Genomic DNA, 18,987 nt, shown 5'->3' with positions numbered 1-18,987 from the left:
ACAAGAGTTTGCTTGACAGACTTCTCTTTCACCTTGTGACTAGTCAAAACTGGTTTAGGCTCAGATATAAGTTTATCTTTTTGAGAAAAAATTTCAGCCACTTTGAACCAGAAGGGGGTGGCCCTCCCTCTGTTTACTCATCACAATAAAAGGCCATACACTCCTTGCTGCTGCTTTCAAGAAGTCCTGTCACCTTAGCTGCTCAGGACAGGACTCTAATGAGTGGACTTGGAGGCAGCTACTAATGAGATACATGGGCTCAGTTTGGAGCAGGTACTGTTCCTGATTCCACTAAGCTGCAGTATTAACAAGAGGAAGCTTTCTAGGGGTTGAAACACGAAAGTGTTTTCTCAGAAAGACCCAAAGATCAATATCATTTACACCCGAAGAGACTTTTTATTTTGAAAAAAAAATAGTTACAGCCTAATAATAAATTACTTTGGAAACTTGAACCCAAAATTTATGCTTCAAACCTGACAAAAGTTGTATCCAACATGGCACACAGCCTTCTAACTTGAAGCAGTAGTGACCTGAAATCTTAGACTATATAGTGACTTACAGTGGAAAAATAAATGTTACTGCCAAATTAACTCAAAACCATACCACTTTTGTTTTTCAAACAAATAAAGTAAAGGCTGTAGACACAAGTAATTTGTATTCACAAAAAAATACTCCTACAAGAGTAGGAGCAATTGTAAATTGATATGCTTATACGGTCTGAGAAAACCCCCTACTTTCAGCACTGCCACACCGGTATAATATTGCAACGTTGTCCAGAGAGTTAATGTTTAGGGATTTTTTGTTTGTTTTTTTTTAATATTTTCTAGAATTTCTGGATTAATACTTATCAGGCTACCTATGCATCTTCTTGTCAATAACACTTCTCCAAAGCAGATGAGTGAGTAGGCAGACACATTGCAATGAGACAGCATTAAACAAGCAACTCATTTTGGAGAAGGAAAAGAAAGACCAAAACACAGGATATATAACATGGGGTAGGATCCTGACAAGTAGGACAATACCTATCATGGCAATGGTCCCCTGAACAGGGAATAATGAGCATTGACTCCATGATTGCAGAAGGCTGATCAATTGCTTTATTAAGCTATACTATATATTATACTATACTTTTAAGAAACTTGTAACCCTTACAGACAGTCCGATACAGCTTTAACCTAATTGGTTAATCAATCCAAACACCATCCAGTTCCAATTAAGATACCACCCTTTTCCGATCAATCTCCATAAACACATTCCACATGTGCGCAACAACAGGTGCAGCAAATGGAGATAAGAATTGTTTCTCATTCTCTTCTCTGAACTTTTTCACAGCTTCTCAGGAAAATCCTGGGAGAGAACTATGTCTCTCTCCGTTCAGAGGATATGTGATTACCACAAATACCAATCTTTCTTTTTATCCCCTTCAAGCGTTTCCATAGAAGGTAGAGATATCATCACCCTCTTAACTGAGAGACAGTCCAGTGGAGTATTTAAAGATAGTGAGAAAAATTTAAACATTGCATGAACCCCAAAAAAAACCCCCAATGCTAGCTGGCCTATGCTCAGTGAAATCAGTAGAAGTAATTTTAAACTCCCTTACTTTATTTTCACGCTCAATTTGCTTATACTTCAGGGTAATGAAGTTCAAGTCAGCCATCTCAGACTCAGTTTGCCGGGCCTCTATCAAGCGGCTGATGTATCTGTTCACTCGAGTTCCCGGAGTGTTGTATACAATATTGTTAGAAAAAGAGGAGCGATTCCTGAGTTTTTCAGAGGCTGTCCTTAATGCTCTCCTCTGTAATACGGATGAAGAAAAAAGCACAGATTTAATTAGCACTGAGATTTTGCATTGCTGTTCATATTGCTTCAAGCTCACAGAGAGGATGTGGAATTCATTAAGCAGAGCAACTACAAAAGACAGAGTTCTTATCTCTGTGTGAATGTCACCTTTTTAAAATTCCTTACCTGAAATACTGATATCATTCAAATCAAAGAGAAAACTCGTATTTCATTCCAAGATTTTAATCTGGAAATTCTTTTCACATATGGCCCTGACACTCCTCTGTCACTGAGGAAATAATCAGTTTGTACCAAGTAGCGTTATTTTACCTTGCAAAATGGTTTTATATTGGTTTGTTTTCTTAACAGAAGATATGGAGCTCTGGACATCTTGAAGACAAGCTAACTAGGCTCTTCATAACACAAGAAAAGTCCTACTGTCTAGGTAACAATACATGTTTCAAAAAGATAGTTTACCTTAAAGTCTTGGACAATGACCACAACCACGTGTCACTACAGAGAGTCTGAAATTGCAAGTGTTGTTATCTTTAACTCACACAATTGCCTGTCTTGTTAAGACCTCTTGAGTACACCTCAACTGCACTTGCAGATCCAGATAGAGCCATCCAACAAATTAACAGAACTAAACCATTCCTAACTGATTCCTCCAAGGCTAAGATAGCACAACTATAAGCTAATTACTCATAGTCCTTTCCAGTGGAAAAGATTTATCACAGAGCATAACTGAAAGGGATTTTAAACAAGCTGTCTCACTTTTCACAGAAAGCATTCAGTACATAGTGAGCAGCATCTCAGCCACACTGGTGGCAACCTCCAGTTAGGGGCACTTTAATCTAAACCATTATGGCTAGATCTGTTCTGTGACTGGACAGGGGTCAAGCCTATTTTCCAGAAGAGTTTTGACAACAAAGCTCAAGCAAGTTCTACTATTTCTGTAAAGTTAAAGGAATATTTTTTATCTACCATCTGCAGAGTTCAAGACAGTTCAAAACATGAAATAACAAGTCTACTCATAATATAAGTAGAGTCTGTCAGAAAGACGTTAAAGAAGAAAACAAAATTTCCTTCTTCAGAATACTCAGTCCTAAATACCCACTCTAGAGCCTATACAACAACATATTCTTTTGATCCAGATGGTTAAAAAAATGGTGATCACTATCTAAGTAATCTTGCAGGAATAGCAGTTTCCTTTTTTATTTCACAAGAAATTCTTAGGAGTACCTCATCAGTGAACACATTGTGAAATCTTGCAGTTGATTAGCTTACATAGCTTCTTATTATTATATTATATTATATTATATTATATTATATTATATTATATTATATCTAAATCCTTATAAATAGTGAGAAGGGTTGTCTGCTGACTGATACCTTACTTTTCTGTTTGAGAAGAAAAATGGACCTCCCAAAGATAAAGTAACTTTTCAAGCCTTGCTTTGCTGGCTTTATATGTAGACAGGAGGTTACACCAGGAGTAAACAAGGTTACATTTTTCTTCAAGCTATCAGATCCCATTACCTGGTAAATTGTCTTTGGTGTAAGAGCTAATTGTTTCAACATGAAAACTAATCTTAGGAACATACATTGATTAGAGAGCTTAAATTGCCAACCAATTTTTAGTGTTTCTAAACTGAGAGAAATTTGTTTTACTGAAGAAACATTTGTATCAGTAATTTGTAAGGAAATTGAGTGTTTTTAGAAAAATAATAGAAACAGGAATTTCTGCGTCAGAAGTAGACAATTTTGCTCTCAATAAACTATAATTAGTTAGCATACATATTGCATTAGTTACAGCAGAAATACATCTTTTTACAATTCAAATTTAAGCCTATAGTATAACAACAGGGGGGAGGAAAACAGTATTTAAATAAATGTTTCTTTGCATCAAAACCTGAAATGAGGGTAGTTGAATATGGGTGTTATTCTGATATATGGAATAAATTATCTATTCGGCCATATTGAAACAGGGTTAAAGTTTCTATTCTTAATAAAAAAGCTGTTTCTTACATATAATTCTTTCCTCTCGGTCTCTTATTTTTACCTCTATTATTATTTTGCACAGTAGACTTACATCATGTCTTACATATGATCAAGATCCAGTATTTATGTTTCTCAGAAATGTGCTGTCTTCAAAGCCTTTAAAGACCCCACATGTTTTACTTTATTTATGTGATTTCAGTACTGAAAACTCTAAAGAAACCCTACATTGTAACACAGTGTATTTATATTAGCATCATATAATACAAATCCATGATGTGTTACATAAAAGTTACAAAAAGCCCAGAACAACACTTTCTGATACTGATAGCATTGTAGAACTTCAATGCCAATGTTCTGGCATGAAAAAAATTTCATCAGATCACTAAGAAATCCACATGGGTATTTTCTGAGTATACTACCATATTTATACATACATGTACACAAGACACAATGTAAAGTATTGCATATCCTTCAAAGAATGTGTGGGTTATTTTTTAAAATATGCAAAGATAACACTAAATCCCAGTTGGAAGGCCTTGTACATGGCCAATTTCAAAATAAAATCTGGAGTTTCTGAAAGTCTCCACAGAAACTGTTTTTAAAAGGAACTAATTGACTTTTCTCCCCTTTTTCTTCAGAGGAAACACAAACACATATAAAACTCAAAATATGAAAGTTCAAATGCTTTCTGAAAGTAAGATTTAGACTGAGACTTCAATAAATTTAAAAAAAAAGAAAAAAAATGTGAAGCAATCAGTCAAACTGAATTACTGATTCCAGTGCTCACATGCCGCCACTCAGTGGTGGAGTGACCAGTGTAATATTGCTACCTGCTGTCAAAGAAAATGGAATGAGCAACTCTCACCATTTTATCCATAAATTTACAGGTAGATTCATATACAGAAAAGAAGCAAACCAGGCTACTAGTATGTAAAAAGTTTTGATGTATGGAATTACCAGGCATCCAAGAAAGTGGAATTTATATTTATATTAGGGACTTTTATGTTTAGGATTTGTATTATGGACAAAAGGGTTTTGTTTTGTTTTGGCTAATCAGTTGCCTTTCATATTTCAGTGAACTATCTAGAGAAACAAAATTATTCTGTTGGTTTGCATTTGTCACCATCAACTTCAGACTGAGATGGACAAAATATGCAAAAGAATATATGTTTAAAAGAATGGAAACAGCCTCAGAAATTCTAGCTCCTGTGAAAAAAGCCCTTAATAGAAGCCACATAGGACACCTATGCTGGCTTTTCCAAGAGCAGCTCCAAATTTGAGGGCTTTTATAATTGAATTTGGTTTTTACTGTGGGAATTAGATTTTTCTAGCTCCAGCAGGAACACCATAATCTTTATCAGTTCATAACATCATTCCCTATGTTCTCAAAGATGATCTGCTTGAGGCAGTCCTGGAATTGATACCCAAAGAGTGCACTCATCCCACATGGACTACCTTATCATCATCCTCACACGTCATGACGTTGGAGAAAGGGATCTCCGCTTTGAACATCTTGCGACAGTGCATGAGCTGAACAAGCAGATAGCAGACTGTCTTGAACTTCATTCTTTTGGCAGGCTTAATGTCTGAGAGAATCAGTCCAGGAAATATCTGTTGGTCAGAAAAATAATATTTATAACCAAGGCATTGCATTCCCATGCAGACATAAACACTTGCAGGCATTTGCACCCCCTCATGGTCAGAACAAAATAATACTCTAGTCAAGAAGCAATGCTTTTTGATAAACTTCTCACATTTGCAAATGAAAATTACTTCATCTTTCTTCAACATGAGATGTGAAGAATCTATCAAACAGACTTGATGTAAACTCATACTTAACATTTTGGGAAGTGTTCTTTTCTTAGAAATGTGAACTATAAAAAAAGTGCATTAATGACAGACTCATAAAAGAGGCAATATTTGTATTTCTTTAATATTAAAATAAATTTTTGAAAATACAGGGAAAATAAGGAGGCAATCAGCATTTTTATTAATTGATGGTAAAAAAATATAATTTCAGTCTTCGTTCTTTATTTTGTTACTTCAGCCATTGAAGCACATGCTCAGATGCTTTCTCAGATCAGGATCATATATCCTCAATTTTTATACCAAACTTATCATCCTTCTGGCATGTGGAAAGTGTTAATGAGAAACATGGCAGGACTCCATGCCTCCTCAGTATGTGAATTCAAGCTTGTAAAATTAATTTCTTCTGGATCAACAAAATAAAGAAGCACAGGGGACATGGTCCTTTTTTTTCCTAGGTACAAAAGACAGCAAATCACTTTCAAAAACTTTATTAAAATGCTATTAAAGTCCACAAATGACAATGAGAATTTGCTGTGCTGTGTGATTTACTACAGAAGTTTACATCATCACTTCAAGAATCAAAGAATGAAGGAAAAAACTGAAAGCATTTGTTTAATGCATGTTTTCTTGGAGAACTAAATTTAGATGGGCAGGGCAAATGACACTGATTATATTCTGAATGGCATCTCAGATATTGGCTTGTTGTTACATCTAACACATACAGTCATGCACTTGCAGTTTCTGGAAAATCAAGGTTATACATCACTGAACTTTCAATACCTTGTTTAGTCAGTTACACAATGGCAATGAAACACAATAATGACCACAATGTTGCACTTGTTATTTTTTTCCTAGCAGCCATGTTCTCAACATGTGACGGGCTTCAAATGTGCGAAGGTGCCTAGGTGCTTTATTGTACACTGGAAGACTGGCTGAAGCCAGTCAGCATCACTGCACTGCACTACACTGCACAGTCAGCAGCTGAAATCCGAAAGGACATTTGTGTATCTAGTGCATAGTCACTTGTGCAAGTGGTAGTTTAACAATAGCCTGCATGAAGAGATTCTCAATATGAACCCTTCCTTTCAAGGGTTTCTGCTTTCTGGCAGAAGACTTACCACTGAACTGCATAGAAGATACTGTATGAGGTTATTCACATACTAATCATCCTTTAGGTATTCCTACGGACACCAAGTAGATAGTTGTTGGGCTTGAGCATGGCAGATGTGATCAATTTTTGAGCTACAATTCCCAACATCTGAAACATACTTTTTTGAGAAGTATTCCACCTACAAATCTTCCTAATATAGCCATAATTCACCTAGAAGTTCTACATATTTTACAAAGTCTCTCTATCAACATTTTGATACAATAAAAATGAGCAACTTTTTTGAAACTCCCTCCAGTTTTGCATTTAATTTCATTTTCAGAAATGTACATGTGGACCATATCTCAAGAGATCATTAGCTCTTTGCTCAAACCTTTCACAGTGGACATTGCGTTAATTAACTCAACAATTTTGATTATTTTAAATAAATTATGATTTTAAATAAATTCAGAGACTCACAAAAGCTTCCTGACAACCTTCATTGTGGAAATGCCACAGTATAGATACAAGAGTGGCAAAGAATAGGTAGAGCATCTTAGTAGCAAAAGATCCAAGAAAGCATGATTGCGAAAAGTGATCATATGTGCATGACTATATCCTCCCACAAGGATTTGAAATCCTATGAATAGAGAAGAGTTTAGACTTTCCTCCATGCAACTTTCTTATAATAGATGCATTTCTGAGAACAACCTGCAACTTGAAACTTGGAATGGCCTCCAAAGTGTGGCCCTGCCACCAACATGACTTTTCTCCAACCACATGTTTTTATTCAGTTTCCCGACTTTATCTTCAAATCAGTATGTAGAACAGTTTTAGCTATCACCATCAACTGGTTTCTTTTAGCTTAGAAATCTTACAAGGAGATAATACATCAACAGTATACACCCTTTATGTGTTGGAAATACAGTGAATTTTTTCCAGCTGTTTCAGAGTTAAATAGGAATTTCAGCTCAGGTCACTGAAAAAAAATGGAGTTGCGTGAGATCCCCTTTCAAAGAAAAACAATGACGAACTGGAGTGAGGTTAGCAAAGGTTCACCAAAACAATTAGGGTTTTCAAGTGTATGACATGCAAGAACCTGAGGGAATTTAGCTCATTTAGCTGGAGAAGAGAAGGCTAAGGAGGGATCTACTTGCTGTCTTTAACCACTTAAGTAGTAGCTGCAGAGCCAGAAAAATCCTGAATACTACTCAGAAAACAAAAGAACAAGACACAATGAATAGAGTCTGTAGCAAGGGAAATTCTGATTTGATGCAAAGAAGTTTAACTGTGAGGATGATCATGTCTCAAGAGGCTGTCAGTCAGGGAAACACTCAGCACTTACTCAAAGGTGGATCTGACTGCAAAGCCAGCCCTGCTTTGAGCAAGGAGGTTGACTACTTGACCTCCAAAGGCCCCATCCAAATTCAGATGGTGGGCAGTGCTATGAATATTTGTGAGCACATGTACTGTGTAGCTACTGTACTTCATGGCTGGCCAAGAACACAGCCACTCAAAGGACACTGTATACACACAAGTTGGACACACTGACAGTTCTCAGCAGATCCATATAATTTTATTTCTAATTTTGGTTGATTGGTTGAGGTGTTTTTTAGTTGGTTTGTTTTGGTTTTTTTAATCCAGTGGTGTCAGGACATTTAGATTAGACATTAGACATTTAGGCATGTAGATTCTACACTGGGACTGAGGATTTTTCATTCTACTACTATATATATACACAATATCTAAAATACAAAGGAATTCTCTCTCATCTTCATCTCACAAATCATATCCCTTTTTTATTCTTGCTTTTACAGCAGAACAACACTTTTGACACAATCAGCTCAGTGGAATATTTAAGTAATCTCAACTTCTGCTCTAAGTCTATGATAAAATCAGGAAATGCAAAACAGTCTGTTAAAACAGACTTTAAAAAATCCCTCTGAATGAAAAACTCAACCCCAGTGTCTTTCACTCTGCTTTTCCTCTCATCTTGCTCCAGGCCAGCATTATAGGAAAGCTGGACTGCAGCATTTCTATTCCAGCTCATTTTGTCAATGTATTTTACTTTCTCATGTCTTTTTGATCCTTGGCATCATCTCCAATTCTGTTCACTGTTCGTTTAGGTCATAATTTTAGGAGAGGTGGGTTGTTTGCTGCAACACAGCTAACAAATAAGGTTAAGAGCTGGACTTTTCTAGTAGAGTACTCTGAAAGCAGCCAGGACTACATACAGCTTTGTGAATGCAGAAAACAAACAAGCACTGATTCAAATCCTGGTAAAAACCCCCCATTGTTTGAATGTCATCTAGTGTTCTGACAGTACTTAACTGGTGCTCATCTGAGATTCTCAGAAATGTCAGGAGACTGTTATTTCCCTGACTATATTCAACCTCAGTGCATAAATTGGCAAGGAAAAGAAGATACTTATGTCATTCAAAACACATTTACAGAAACCATAAATGCTGTGGCACTGTGTCTGTATGTGATTTCTATCTTCAGGCAGGCAGGACCATATCTCTTGATGGTAGTATTTGTTCCATTACTATCTTCAAGACACTTTGTCCTAAGGTAGATGAGCACATTTTTTTTTTTTTTTTTTTGTTCCAGCTTCCTATAGTTAAAATCATCAGACATTTTTTCTACTGCCCTTATGATACATTTTACTTCTCACACCTCAGCTATCCAATAAGAAAGTGTATTAGGGATTTTACCAGCAAATATAGCTTCTGTAAGACTAAATTTTAAAATTCAGAATAGTGTAGCCACTTTCTTGACACAGATGTAGAAAGAGTTTTTAGCAGTTGTAAAGACAAAACCGATGTCTAGGAGATCAACAACAGAGAAAAGTCTTCTACCAGTGTCGCACATCTTTCCTTGTAAAGATTCCACATTTATGGAGGAAGAAAAAGAGAGAATGATACTAGAGCACATAACTATTTCTATCACTGACAGCCCAAACTGCAAGATTTCTCACTGATGATGATGCACTAGCAGCTTCATAGCTACAGCAGGAGCAATCCTGAGGATGTAGAGCAATACACTCTGCAACATATTGTTCTTCTGTTTGTGTTTGCTGGTTAGTAACACAAGCAGATTATTTCCAGTGTTTGGGTTTGTTTATTCCAACAACTTGGACAATGCAAAGTCTCAGGCACAGAAAAGCTCCTGTCTAGATCCAAGCTAGACACTTCCATTGAATGGCTGTGTGCCTATCTGTTAAATTTGGCTCTGCTAAGGTATATCTAGCATATATCTGAAAACACCCAAAATCTGAAACACCCAAATTATGCATTCAGCTCTCTAGTTAAATTCCTTGGAAAAAGCTGTAACCCACTGAGCAGAAAGACCACCCCTGTACTCTCACAGTCATGGTAGCAGCAGCAGCTACAGGTAGCTGTCAGTTTGCAAGAAGTCTTCAGCTTGTGCCCAGATATGGATGCAGATGCCTGACGTGCAGCATTTCAAATTAGAAAAATTTTGTCAAATACATTTTTGTTTGCAATGTGCTAATAAAGGAAAGAGTTTTTATGAGTAGTGGGTAAAGTTTTTATATCCCCTGCACTAAATTGAAAGCTCTCTTTTTCTGTGACTACTTACAGTTTAAAAGTCAGAGCTCTAGCACTCCATAAGGGTTGGTAAGAATACAGTCACTTAAGTAAAAATATCATCAGAATCTATTTGTCCAGAAAATTCATAACTTACAAGAACTATAAAAAATTCCTTGAAAAAAAGTAAACTGAATATTTTTAGAAGAGTCAGATGCCAAAAAAAAAAAAAAATCTTAGGCTTCTGTTAAGCAGACAGGTGGATTTACTGGAACATAAGTGCTCCATGGAAAAAACAAATTTTACATTATTGGAAAAAGAACACAATATGAGAACAACATAGTTTGTTCCCTCAAACCTAACCAGAATGATTAAATCAAATTAATTTTACAGAGAAATAAATTTCCCACAAATACAGGTGGAACTTCATTTTGAAGGAAGTAATGAATTAAAAAGATTAGGTGCAGCAATTTTAGACCTATCTGTAGCCTTCTTTTTCTTCTTTTAATCAGGTCAGACAAAATCCAACAAATTTCTGTTAAAAGCTCCTAGTAATACATGTATTATAGGCATAAAATTCTTTCACTGTTAAAAGCTCAGTTAGAGTATTATTAAGACATGATAGAAAGCATCCCAAAAGCAGTTCTCCTTGTGAAACATTCCAGTTGCTAACAGTAAATTAACAATAAAGTCAAAAGACAAGCACAGGTAATTACTATGCATTTCATCTATACAAAGCAAAAACATCATCATCAATCTATGTTGTTTTTTCTCTGCTATATTGCATAATGTTCACTCCATGCTGGGGGGAAAATAATTGAATCAGCCACAGGAAAGACATAAGCAGACAAAAGCTGTTGGCTGGTGATGGAGAGACATAGAGCCTAGTAATTTATTATAACATAGAAGGCAAATAATCTGCTTCACGCAACAAAGCTATATCGATTATCAGTAAAGAAGGATGTATTCCAAGAACAAAAATACTGCCTTTTCAAGAAGACTGATGAAAATTTTGTTTTCCTGCTATTCTGTGGTGTGAGGACTGCATTGCTGGATGCTTACAACCTCATCAGTTTATGCTAGATGAAACAACAAAATATTAAAATGATATGACTGCCTTTGCCACTTTTCTTGCATCTGTGGCATGCACTTTAGAACAAATACAGAAAGGGTGTTTGGGCATTGGAATGGGCTGCCCTGAGAAGTGGTGGAGTCACAAGCCCTCAAGGTGTTTAAGACTGAATGTGGCACTCAGTGCTATGGTCTAGTTGAGATGATGGTGCTTGGTCATAGCTTGGACTTGATGATCTCAAGGGTCTTTTCTAGCCTAGTTGATTCTCTGTGATTTTGTGTGAATCTCAAGTTGCTGAATTTCTCCCAATTTTGTCATGAATCAGAGAAATTGTAATCAACCTTTTGAGCTGTAAATCCATCTGCAGTTGACAATAAATTATGCCACAGGTGTGTACTGTAGATAATTCCTCCAGAGAATTCTGACATTTCAAGAGTTTTTACATTTTAAATAGAATTTTCCAAAGGATGCTCTTTTACTTATTAAGAGTCGTCAATCTTTCAGCTAATTTTTTCTGAAATTCAAAAGACTGAAAATAGTAATTTCCTCTTCCTGAAGCATTGCTTTAACTACCCTTTTTAAATAGACTACTTTTTTGGGTTTTTTTTTTTTGCTATGATTAGTTTTTGGGAAAAATAAAACTGTGGTTTTAGCCATCTGAATTGGAATGTTTAGGGCATGATTCAACACAGCAAACCAGACAGGACACAGAGTACCATACCTCTAACCAGTGGTTCCCTCTGGCTGGATAACTAAATTAGGATTCAGGAAAAAAAAGTGGTATTCACCTGGATTTTCAGAGTGGGCATAGTATTGCTCAGAGACTTCAGATGAGAAAACAGGACTATCCAAGTTACAGAAAGAATTTACTGAGACTGCTTGGCTTTGTATGTACATGGTAAGGTAGGAAAGAACTGTCAATCTCTTCAGAGAAAAAACTAGTTTTTAAAGGGCAAACAGATACAGTACTCACTTTCATGGGTTTTTCATGACTGTCCATCTTTCCATGCTATTCAAATAGTAGGTGGAGATAGCATGTGATTTACACTGCCACAAACAGAAGACAACTAATATATTTTAATACCCTATTGGTGAATAACTCACTAATGCATTAGAAGAAATTTTGCAGATGGTGATTTGCAATCTATTGGAAGGCAATTATTGATTATGTTTGAGGTTGACTGTAAAATCCAAGAGACACTTATGAATATATTTGTAAATTGTATCAATAATGTTTCCCTTATGATTTTTATGACTCAATGACCTCCATTCCTGGACATAACTCTATTGCTGTTAATGGTACACTATGAGGAGGCAGCTGGGCAGTGGAGCAGAGAGTACTATGGACATGGTGGATGGTGTGGACATCTTGGCCCTTGGCCTTGGCCCAGAAACCATGGGAACATCAAATAGAAATGTAAAGGAGAAAGCTAAAAGGAATGTGGCACTGTGTTTTAAGGTAGTCATGTAAGACTGCACCTTTAAGATTGTGGTTAAGCAATATTGCTAAGTAACATTAATAATGCGATTAGTGCTTGTCAGTGGAAATTTTATTCAAAGCTGTAAGAGTATATAAACTGAGCTTTAGATAGAATAGATGACTTCACCACTTCACAACTTTACAATAAACGACTTCTTGCTTGCACCTAAGTGGAGTCCTGTCTCTCAACTGCTAACAGTACACAGCAGTATTTATCTCTGCCTTGTCTCTGGAGCCAGCAAAGTTACACCATGAAGCAGGTTCCCTTAAAACTGGCAATGGGTAACAATGATGGCAGGCTAACTTCTGTAAAGGCAAAAGCTAACACATTCTGAGAAATCTTTCCCTTCATGAAAACTTGATCACTTCTCATCACTGCTCAGCTATCTGTAGAAGAACCTTTAGGAATTTTACTTAAATGGCTGTGCTGGGCTGTTTTCTCAGCTTTTGAAATAATGAGTCCTTTCATAACTAGAGAGGTGCCACCACAGAGTGAATTGCTGCAATAAATACGAAGAAGTGAGGCCAAGTAAAAAACCACTCAGCTATCACTGAGGTTGGACCCAACCTTAGAGGTGTTTTACTACAGGAGAATCAGACTTTCCGAGCAACCAAAGAAATGAAGCAGACATTCCAGCTAAGCCCCCTACCTCTGCCGTGCTTCTGGGAGCCAGGTATGCCACTAGGAAAGCTGAGGCAAAGATGCTTTGACTAATGCCAGTGCTGACAATGAAAGAACAAAGGAACAAATTCTGATGAAAGCCAAGTACAATCTATTAAAAAATTAAATTAAAATAAATTAAACTTTAGGCAAACAGTTTGAAAGTCATAAGAGGATTAGTCCGGTGGGTTACCAAGAAATCATTAGTAGAAAAAGTTATTTAGCTGGTCTTAACAGTTATAAAGTTCTTGTAAGGGGCTCTGAGGTTAAGAGGTATGGCCTAGACATTTTTATCTTATCCAAATAAAATCCATATAAAGTAATATTTACTATACTTCATAAAGTTATAATTTTTTGAAATCAAGAGAATAATCCTGTTTCTAAAGCATGGAGTATGAATCTTTTGAACATTTAATATATTCAAATCTGTATATTAAATAGAAATATATATGTGTTTTTCTATTTGGATCAAATTTCCTTTAAAAGTCCAAGGCATTCATGGGTATGGTCAGATTTGTGTCTACTTACATAAATCAAAATTTTCAAATTTTCTCTCAGTGCAGTATTTTGGTCACATGACTGTAAGTATTAATATAAAATATCAGGAAGATACAATCAAACTTTATTTAAGAGAAATGTGATGGCTTTTAAAAAGCTAATAACTTTATCAGGGTATGTATCAGGGAACATGTATTAAAAAAGCACTTATGCATAAATTTTTAACTATGAAAGTCAGCAAAAAAGATTCTTTTAATTAAAAAAATTCTGCTGGTAGAAATCAGATTCATTATATAAGTGTGTTTAGGAGCTGAAGGTAATCCAGTCAATTATGCATAAATATTACTCAATAATAACAATAATAATGGAATAATGAAATGGTTTGGGTTGGAAGGGACCTTAACGATCATCTAGTTCCAAACCCCTATTGTAGGCAGGGACACCTTCCACTAGAGTAGGCTGTTTAAAGCCCCACCCAAACTGGTCTTGAACACTCTCAGTGTTGGAGCATGCACAGATTCTCTGGGCAAACTGTTCCACCCTCACAGTAAGGTATTTCTTTCTAACAAGTAACCTAACCAACTCTCTTTCAGTTGGAAGCCATTACTCCTTGTCCTATCACTACAGATCCTGCTGAAGAGTCTCTCTATGGCTTCCCTATAGGCCCCCTTCAGATACTGGAAGTTGCTGTGATGTCTCCACACAACCTTCTCTTCTCCAGGCTGAAGAGCCCCGATTTTCTCAACCTATCTTTGTGGGGGAGGTGCTCATCTGCTTGCCAACTTTGTGGTCCTCCTTTGGACTTGCTCCAATGTTTCTTGTATTTATGGTGGGGGTACCAAAACAGAACTCCAGATGGGGTCTTACAGAGCAGAGTAGAGAGGCAGAATCATCTCCTTCAACTTGCTGACTACTCTCCTTTTGAGGCAGCCCAGGGCACTGTTGGCTTTCTGGGCTGTGATCGTACACTGCCAGCTCATGCTGAGTTTTCATCAGCCATCACTCCCAAGTTCTTATCCATAGGGTATTGTCATTCATTCTCACCAAACTGTAGGTGCACTTAAGATTGCCCCGACCCAGCTGTCACTGGCTTTATTGATCTTCATGAGGTTCACACAGCCCCACCTCTCAAGCCTACCCAAGTCCCTCTAGATAGCATCCCTCCTTCCAGTGTGTTTACTGCTCTACATAGCTTGGTGTCATCAGCAGATTTGCTGGAGGTGTACTTTCCATGTCGTTGACAAGGATGCTGAACAGTACTGGCCTCACCACTGACTCCTGTGGGACACCATTTTCCACTGGTCTCCAGGTGGACAATAAGCTGTTGACTGCATAGATTAATAAGACAATAACAGAATAATATATTCTCTGACAAAATAAAAACTGCAACAAAACAAAAAGAAATTTATTCCTTCAGTGGCTTCTTACTCTCACATTAAACCAGCAAGCAGATCAGATCACAAAAGTTAGCTGATTCAATGGAAGATTTAAAAGATGAGAATAATTTATAATTTGTTCATATTTAAAATGTAACTGGTACATGAATGAGTCATCTTACACTGTTATTATCATTCTTGGCTAGAGTGACAGTGATGAAAAATTTTCCTGTCAGACCAACTATAGAAGAATGTGGGGTGTGTGTCTTCTAAACAAATAATGTTTAACAAAACTCCAAGTGGCCTTATTTTGGCTACAAATTCAACATATTCTTGGTCATCTGTTGCTCATAACATTGATTTTCATTCCACTTGGTATCATACCTGCCTGAGTCAGCTCATGTTAATGTCAGAGATGATATATAAAGAATAAAAACTGCATTTCAGCTGCTGAAGTTCAAGAGGAAGGAATGCAATACTAAACCAGAAGATATCTGAATTTGCCAGGTGAAACTCTGTCTTGTCTGTGCTTCATGGGTAGCCTTCTATTTTTATGTCTCTAAAGAGGCAATGAATGAATTAGGCTAGGAGGGAACAGCAGGTGTCTATTTAGAAGGCAAATATGCTATTATGTAGCTTGTGGTCAGTGACCAGTACGCAAGTATACAAAGACTGGGCATGGCTGTCATGGACTGTGACAAACAGCAAAGTGGCATGCTGATTGACCTGCGAGCCCAGTGGAGAAACCAGTTAACACCAGTAAAATTCATGAAGGGTTTCTTTCTTGGCTGGCATGCCATTAATATACGCCAGAGAGCTACTGTTAGTCAAGCTGTGGAGCAGCATCTGCCATTTCCACAGACTCTTCAGTGATACCCATGGGTAAGATGGCATCTGGGTTTATGTAGCTGATGACAAATCGAGCAGTCTTTTCTCCAATCACCAGCAGCTTCTCAGCAATCTCGCAAAGACAAAGAAATGTGTGCTCTCACAGCAGTACACTCTCTTGCACATTAAACATGCATTGACCTGGCCTCCTTCCATATGTGATTGTCAAGCTTCTGTTCCTCAGTCACTGTTTTTTGTAGCAGAATTGACACAACACAGTTTCTCTATGTAAAAGTCACATTAATCCCCTTTTGTCTCTCCTTGTCTTTTTGCACCAACCTATGGAACAATTTTCTGAAATTCTACTATTTATTTCCTCAATATGAAAGGAAACTCGATAAATTACAACATAAAAATGAAACTATATATAATGCTGAATGAGTGAAAATAACAGAAAACAATACAAACAATCTAGCAGCAATAAGCAACACACCTACCTTGAATAAACTCTCCCTTGCATTTTCTTTCTTATTGGGATTGATTAATTTAGGAAATAGTGATTTCCTAAAAAATACTAGTCCTGATTTCAAGAAAGTCACCAAAAACCACTCTCACTGACTGCCAATTTAACCCACTGTTTTTCCAACTCTTCTCTTTCATATTATCTTAAACTGAATTAAATCATATATACATGAGGAACAAAATGTGAAATTGCATGATTTTCACAGTGCATGAGAAAATTCCATCTCTCTAATGAGAAGATGCTTTAAAGGAAGTACATAAAATCACTCTTGCAGCAGCCTTTCCAGAATAAAACAATGGGATTTTCAATCCCAGAATCAAATTACCCTGGTGACTGGACTCCCAACATTTTAATAAAAATTCAGTCTCATCAAATTAAGACCAAAAAACTGATTAGAGATATGAAATTCAACCTGTTTCTTTGTGGTTATGTTTTTCTCAGACAGTTGATGGTTAAAACCCTCAAATATGGAGTTTTGACAGCTTAAAAACCTGGTGTGTATAAAGACATCACTTTAAAATCTGACCAGTACTTTCAGAATCAAGTGCTGTAATTTTCCCCTTGAAGACTAAAATCCCTGAATTAAATTTATTTGCACAGAGTTTCAGAAGATAAGGGTGAAAAAAATCTGTATCCCAAATTCTCTGGCTGACATAAAAGGCAATAAAGTTTCTCTTAGCCTGTTATCATGTTATGATAGATAACTTCAAAGATAAGCCTCATGTGACGTAGAAAAGGTTTACCAAATTGAAAGTGTTTAAACAACAGTTATGGACTTTCAAGACTCCTACTGAGGTCACAATAAACATTTTTCAGTAGAACAAAAGACTGCGCTCAGTAACCGGTTGAGGAGGAAAGGTCTGAGTATAGTTGCACCTCTTGGAAAACCACTGTCATCACCACACCACATGCTGAGACTAAAAATGTTACCATTTTGAGTAAATGGTAACTGCTGGGCCTTCAAGAGTGTTTGAAGAGCTTTCAGGGAAAAAAACCAAAAAAACAACAAAACAACCTAGCATTGTCTCTGCTTTCAGAATAGCACGGAACTGGTTTTAAATTAGGAAAATGTATCACTGAATAAGCATACCTTCCTACGATGGGATGGCACAATAAAATATGTTTCAATATTATGCTTCTTCAAGAAACTATTCCTTTCATGACCGTATCCTGGTTCTACCTCGTAGTCCCCATTTAGGCACTCTAAGGTGGTCTTTGTAATGTGAACTTTCCTGGAGAGAAAGTTAGACATTATTGTTTAAAGCAAAGATACATTTTGAGCTTCTTGCTACAAAAATACACTCCTCACAGAAGTTCATAAAGAGGTCAACAGGTCAATTTACATGCAAGACCACAGGTTTGATGTAAAAAAAAAAAAAAAAAAAGATAAGTCTTGTACTTTTAGCCAAATTGAACATAGACAAAAATTCTACTAAATGCATTTTCTAAACTTAGGCAAAGTGAACAGAAAGATAACTGTTGACTATCCAAACACTTGCAGATTTGCTGTTTTGTAGAAAGTGAGTGTCTGCACATGATCTTCTACACTGTGTGGCCTTCTTAAGTTTTTACTTCAACGGCTGCTTGGAAAAACATCCTGCTGTTTGAAACTTATGACATCACACTCCAAACCTCTCTTGTGTATAAAACAGAAACTTCTTTTTCTGTTTCACTTCACATCTTTGACTCATATCATTCATCCACTCTATTTTGCAGGCAGCTTTCTGACTCACTTTGTTTTGGCAATACACCAATCTTTAATATTATTTTTGAGTTTTCTTATCCTGAACTTTTTTCACATTTCACATTTTTTCCTGAAAGACCCCATATATTTGAAATGTCTTAAGCAAAGGTATCTGAAAAAATTTTACTGCTTTCCTCTATAAAGATGAGTTTAGAATTTTTCCCACTGGGTAACTTTAAGATAATGTAGACATAAAATACATTGCCAAAATTATCTAAAGTGGATGTATGCAATAAATAGAAATACATCATTATCACAAAAAAATTAATTGGTTCCTTTGTCCTTCTGTACAACAATCAAGATCTCGCAAAAATCAAAAACAGTATGGCAGGTCCTAGTCGAAATGTGAGCTACACACAGAACACCCATGCACCTTTGCAAATGTTCACTGTGTGTATTTAAATTGTGTCCAAGGCTGTGTAATGAGTACTTAAAGTTCCAGGACATACCCCATGGGTTAGCTGCAGGTTTATGTGCTACTGTATCATTTGCAAATGTTATCAATATCTGAGTTCATAAACAGGTATGTCTTTTCTATAGTGTACAACTAGTGTTGGAAATCAGGTCATGTAAAAGGAGCA

General features: G+C 36.5%; 1 protein-coding gene across 1 annotated transcript in view; it reads right to left on the bottom strand.

The window, feature by feature from the left end:
* Positions 1-18,987, bottom strand: part of ADCY1 (adenylate cyclase 1) — a 150,678-nt gene that overhangs the window by 29,165 nt on the left and 102,526 nt on the right. Inside the window, exons 7-9 of the mRNA XM_041399528.1 lie at positions 17,753-17,894; positions 5,236-5,391; positions 1,601-1,795 (exon numbers count right to left, since the gene is read on the bottom strand). Of these exons, the coding sequence (XP_041255462.1) occupies positions 1,601-1,795; positions 5,236-5,391; positions 17,753-17,894 (493 nt within the window). The remainder of the gene's footprint in view (positions 1-1,600; positions 1,796-5,235; positions 5,392-17,752; positions 17,895-18,987) is intronic.

This window comes from Onychostruthus taczanowskii, unplaced genomic scaffold (assembly GCF_017590055.1).
Source record: "Onychostruthus taczanowskii isolate IOZ18803 unplaced genomic scaffold, ASM1759005v1 scaffold163, whole genome shotgun sequence".
Taxonomy (NCBI): Eukaryota; Metazoa; Chordata; class Aves; order Passeriformes; family Passeridae; genus Onychostruthus; species Onychostruthus taczanowskii.
Note: the sequence above shows the minus strand (reverse complement) of the source record. Positions and strands in the feature narration are given on the sequence as shown.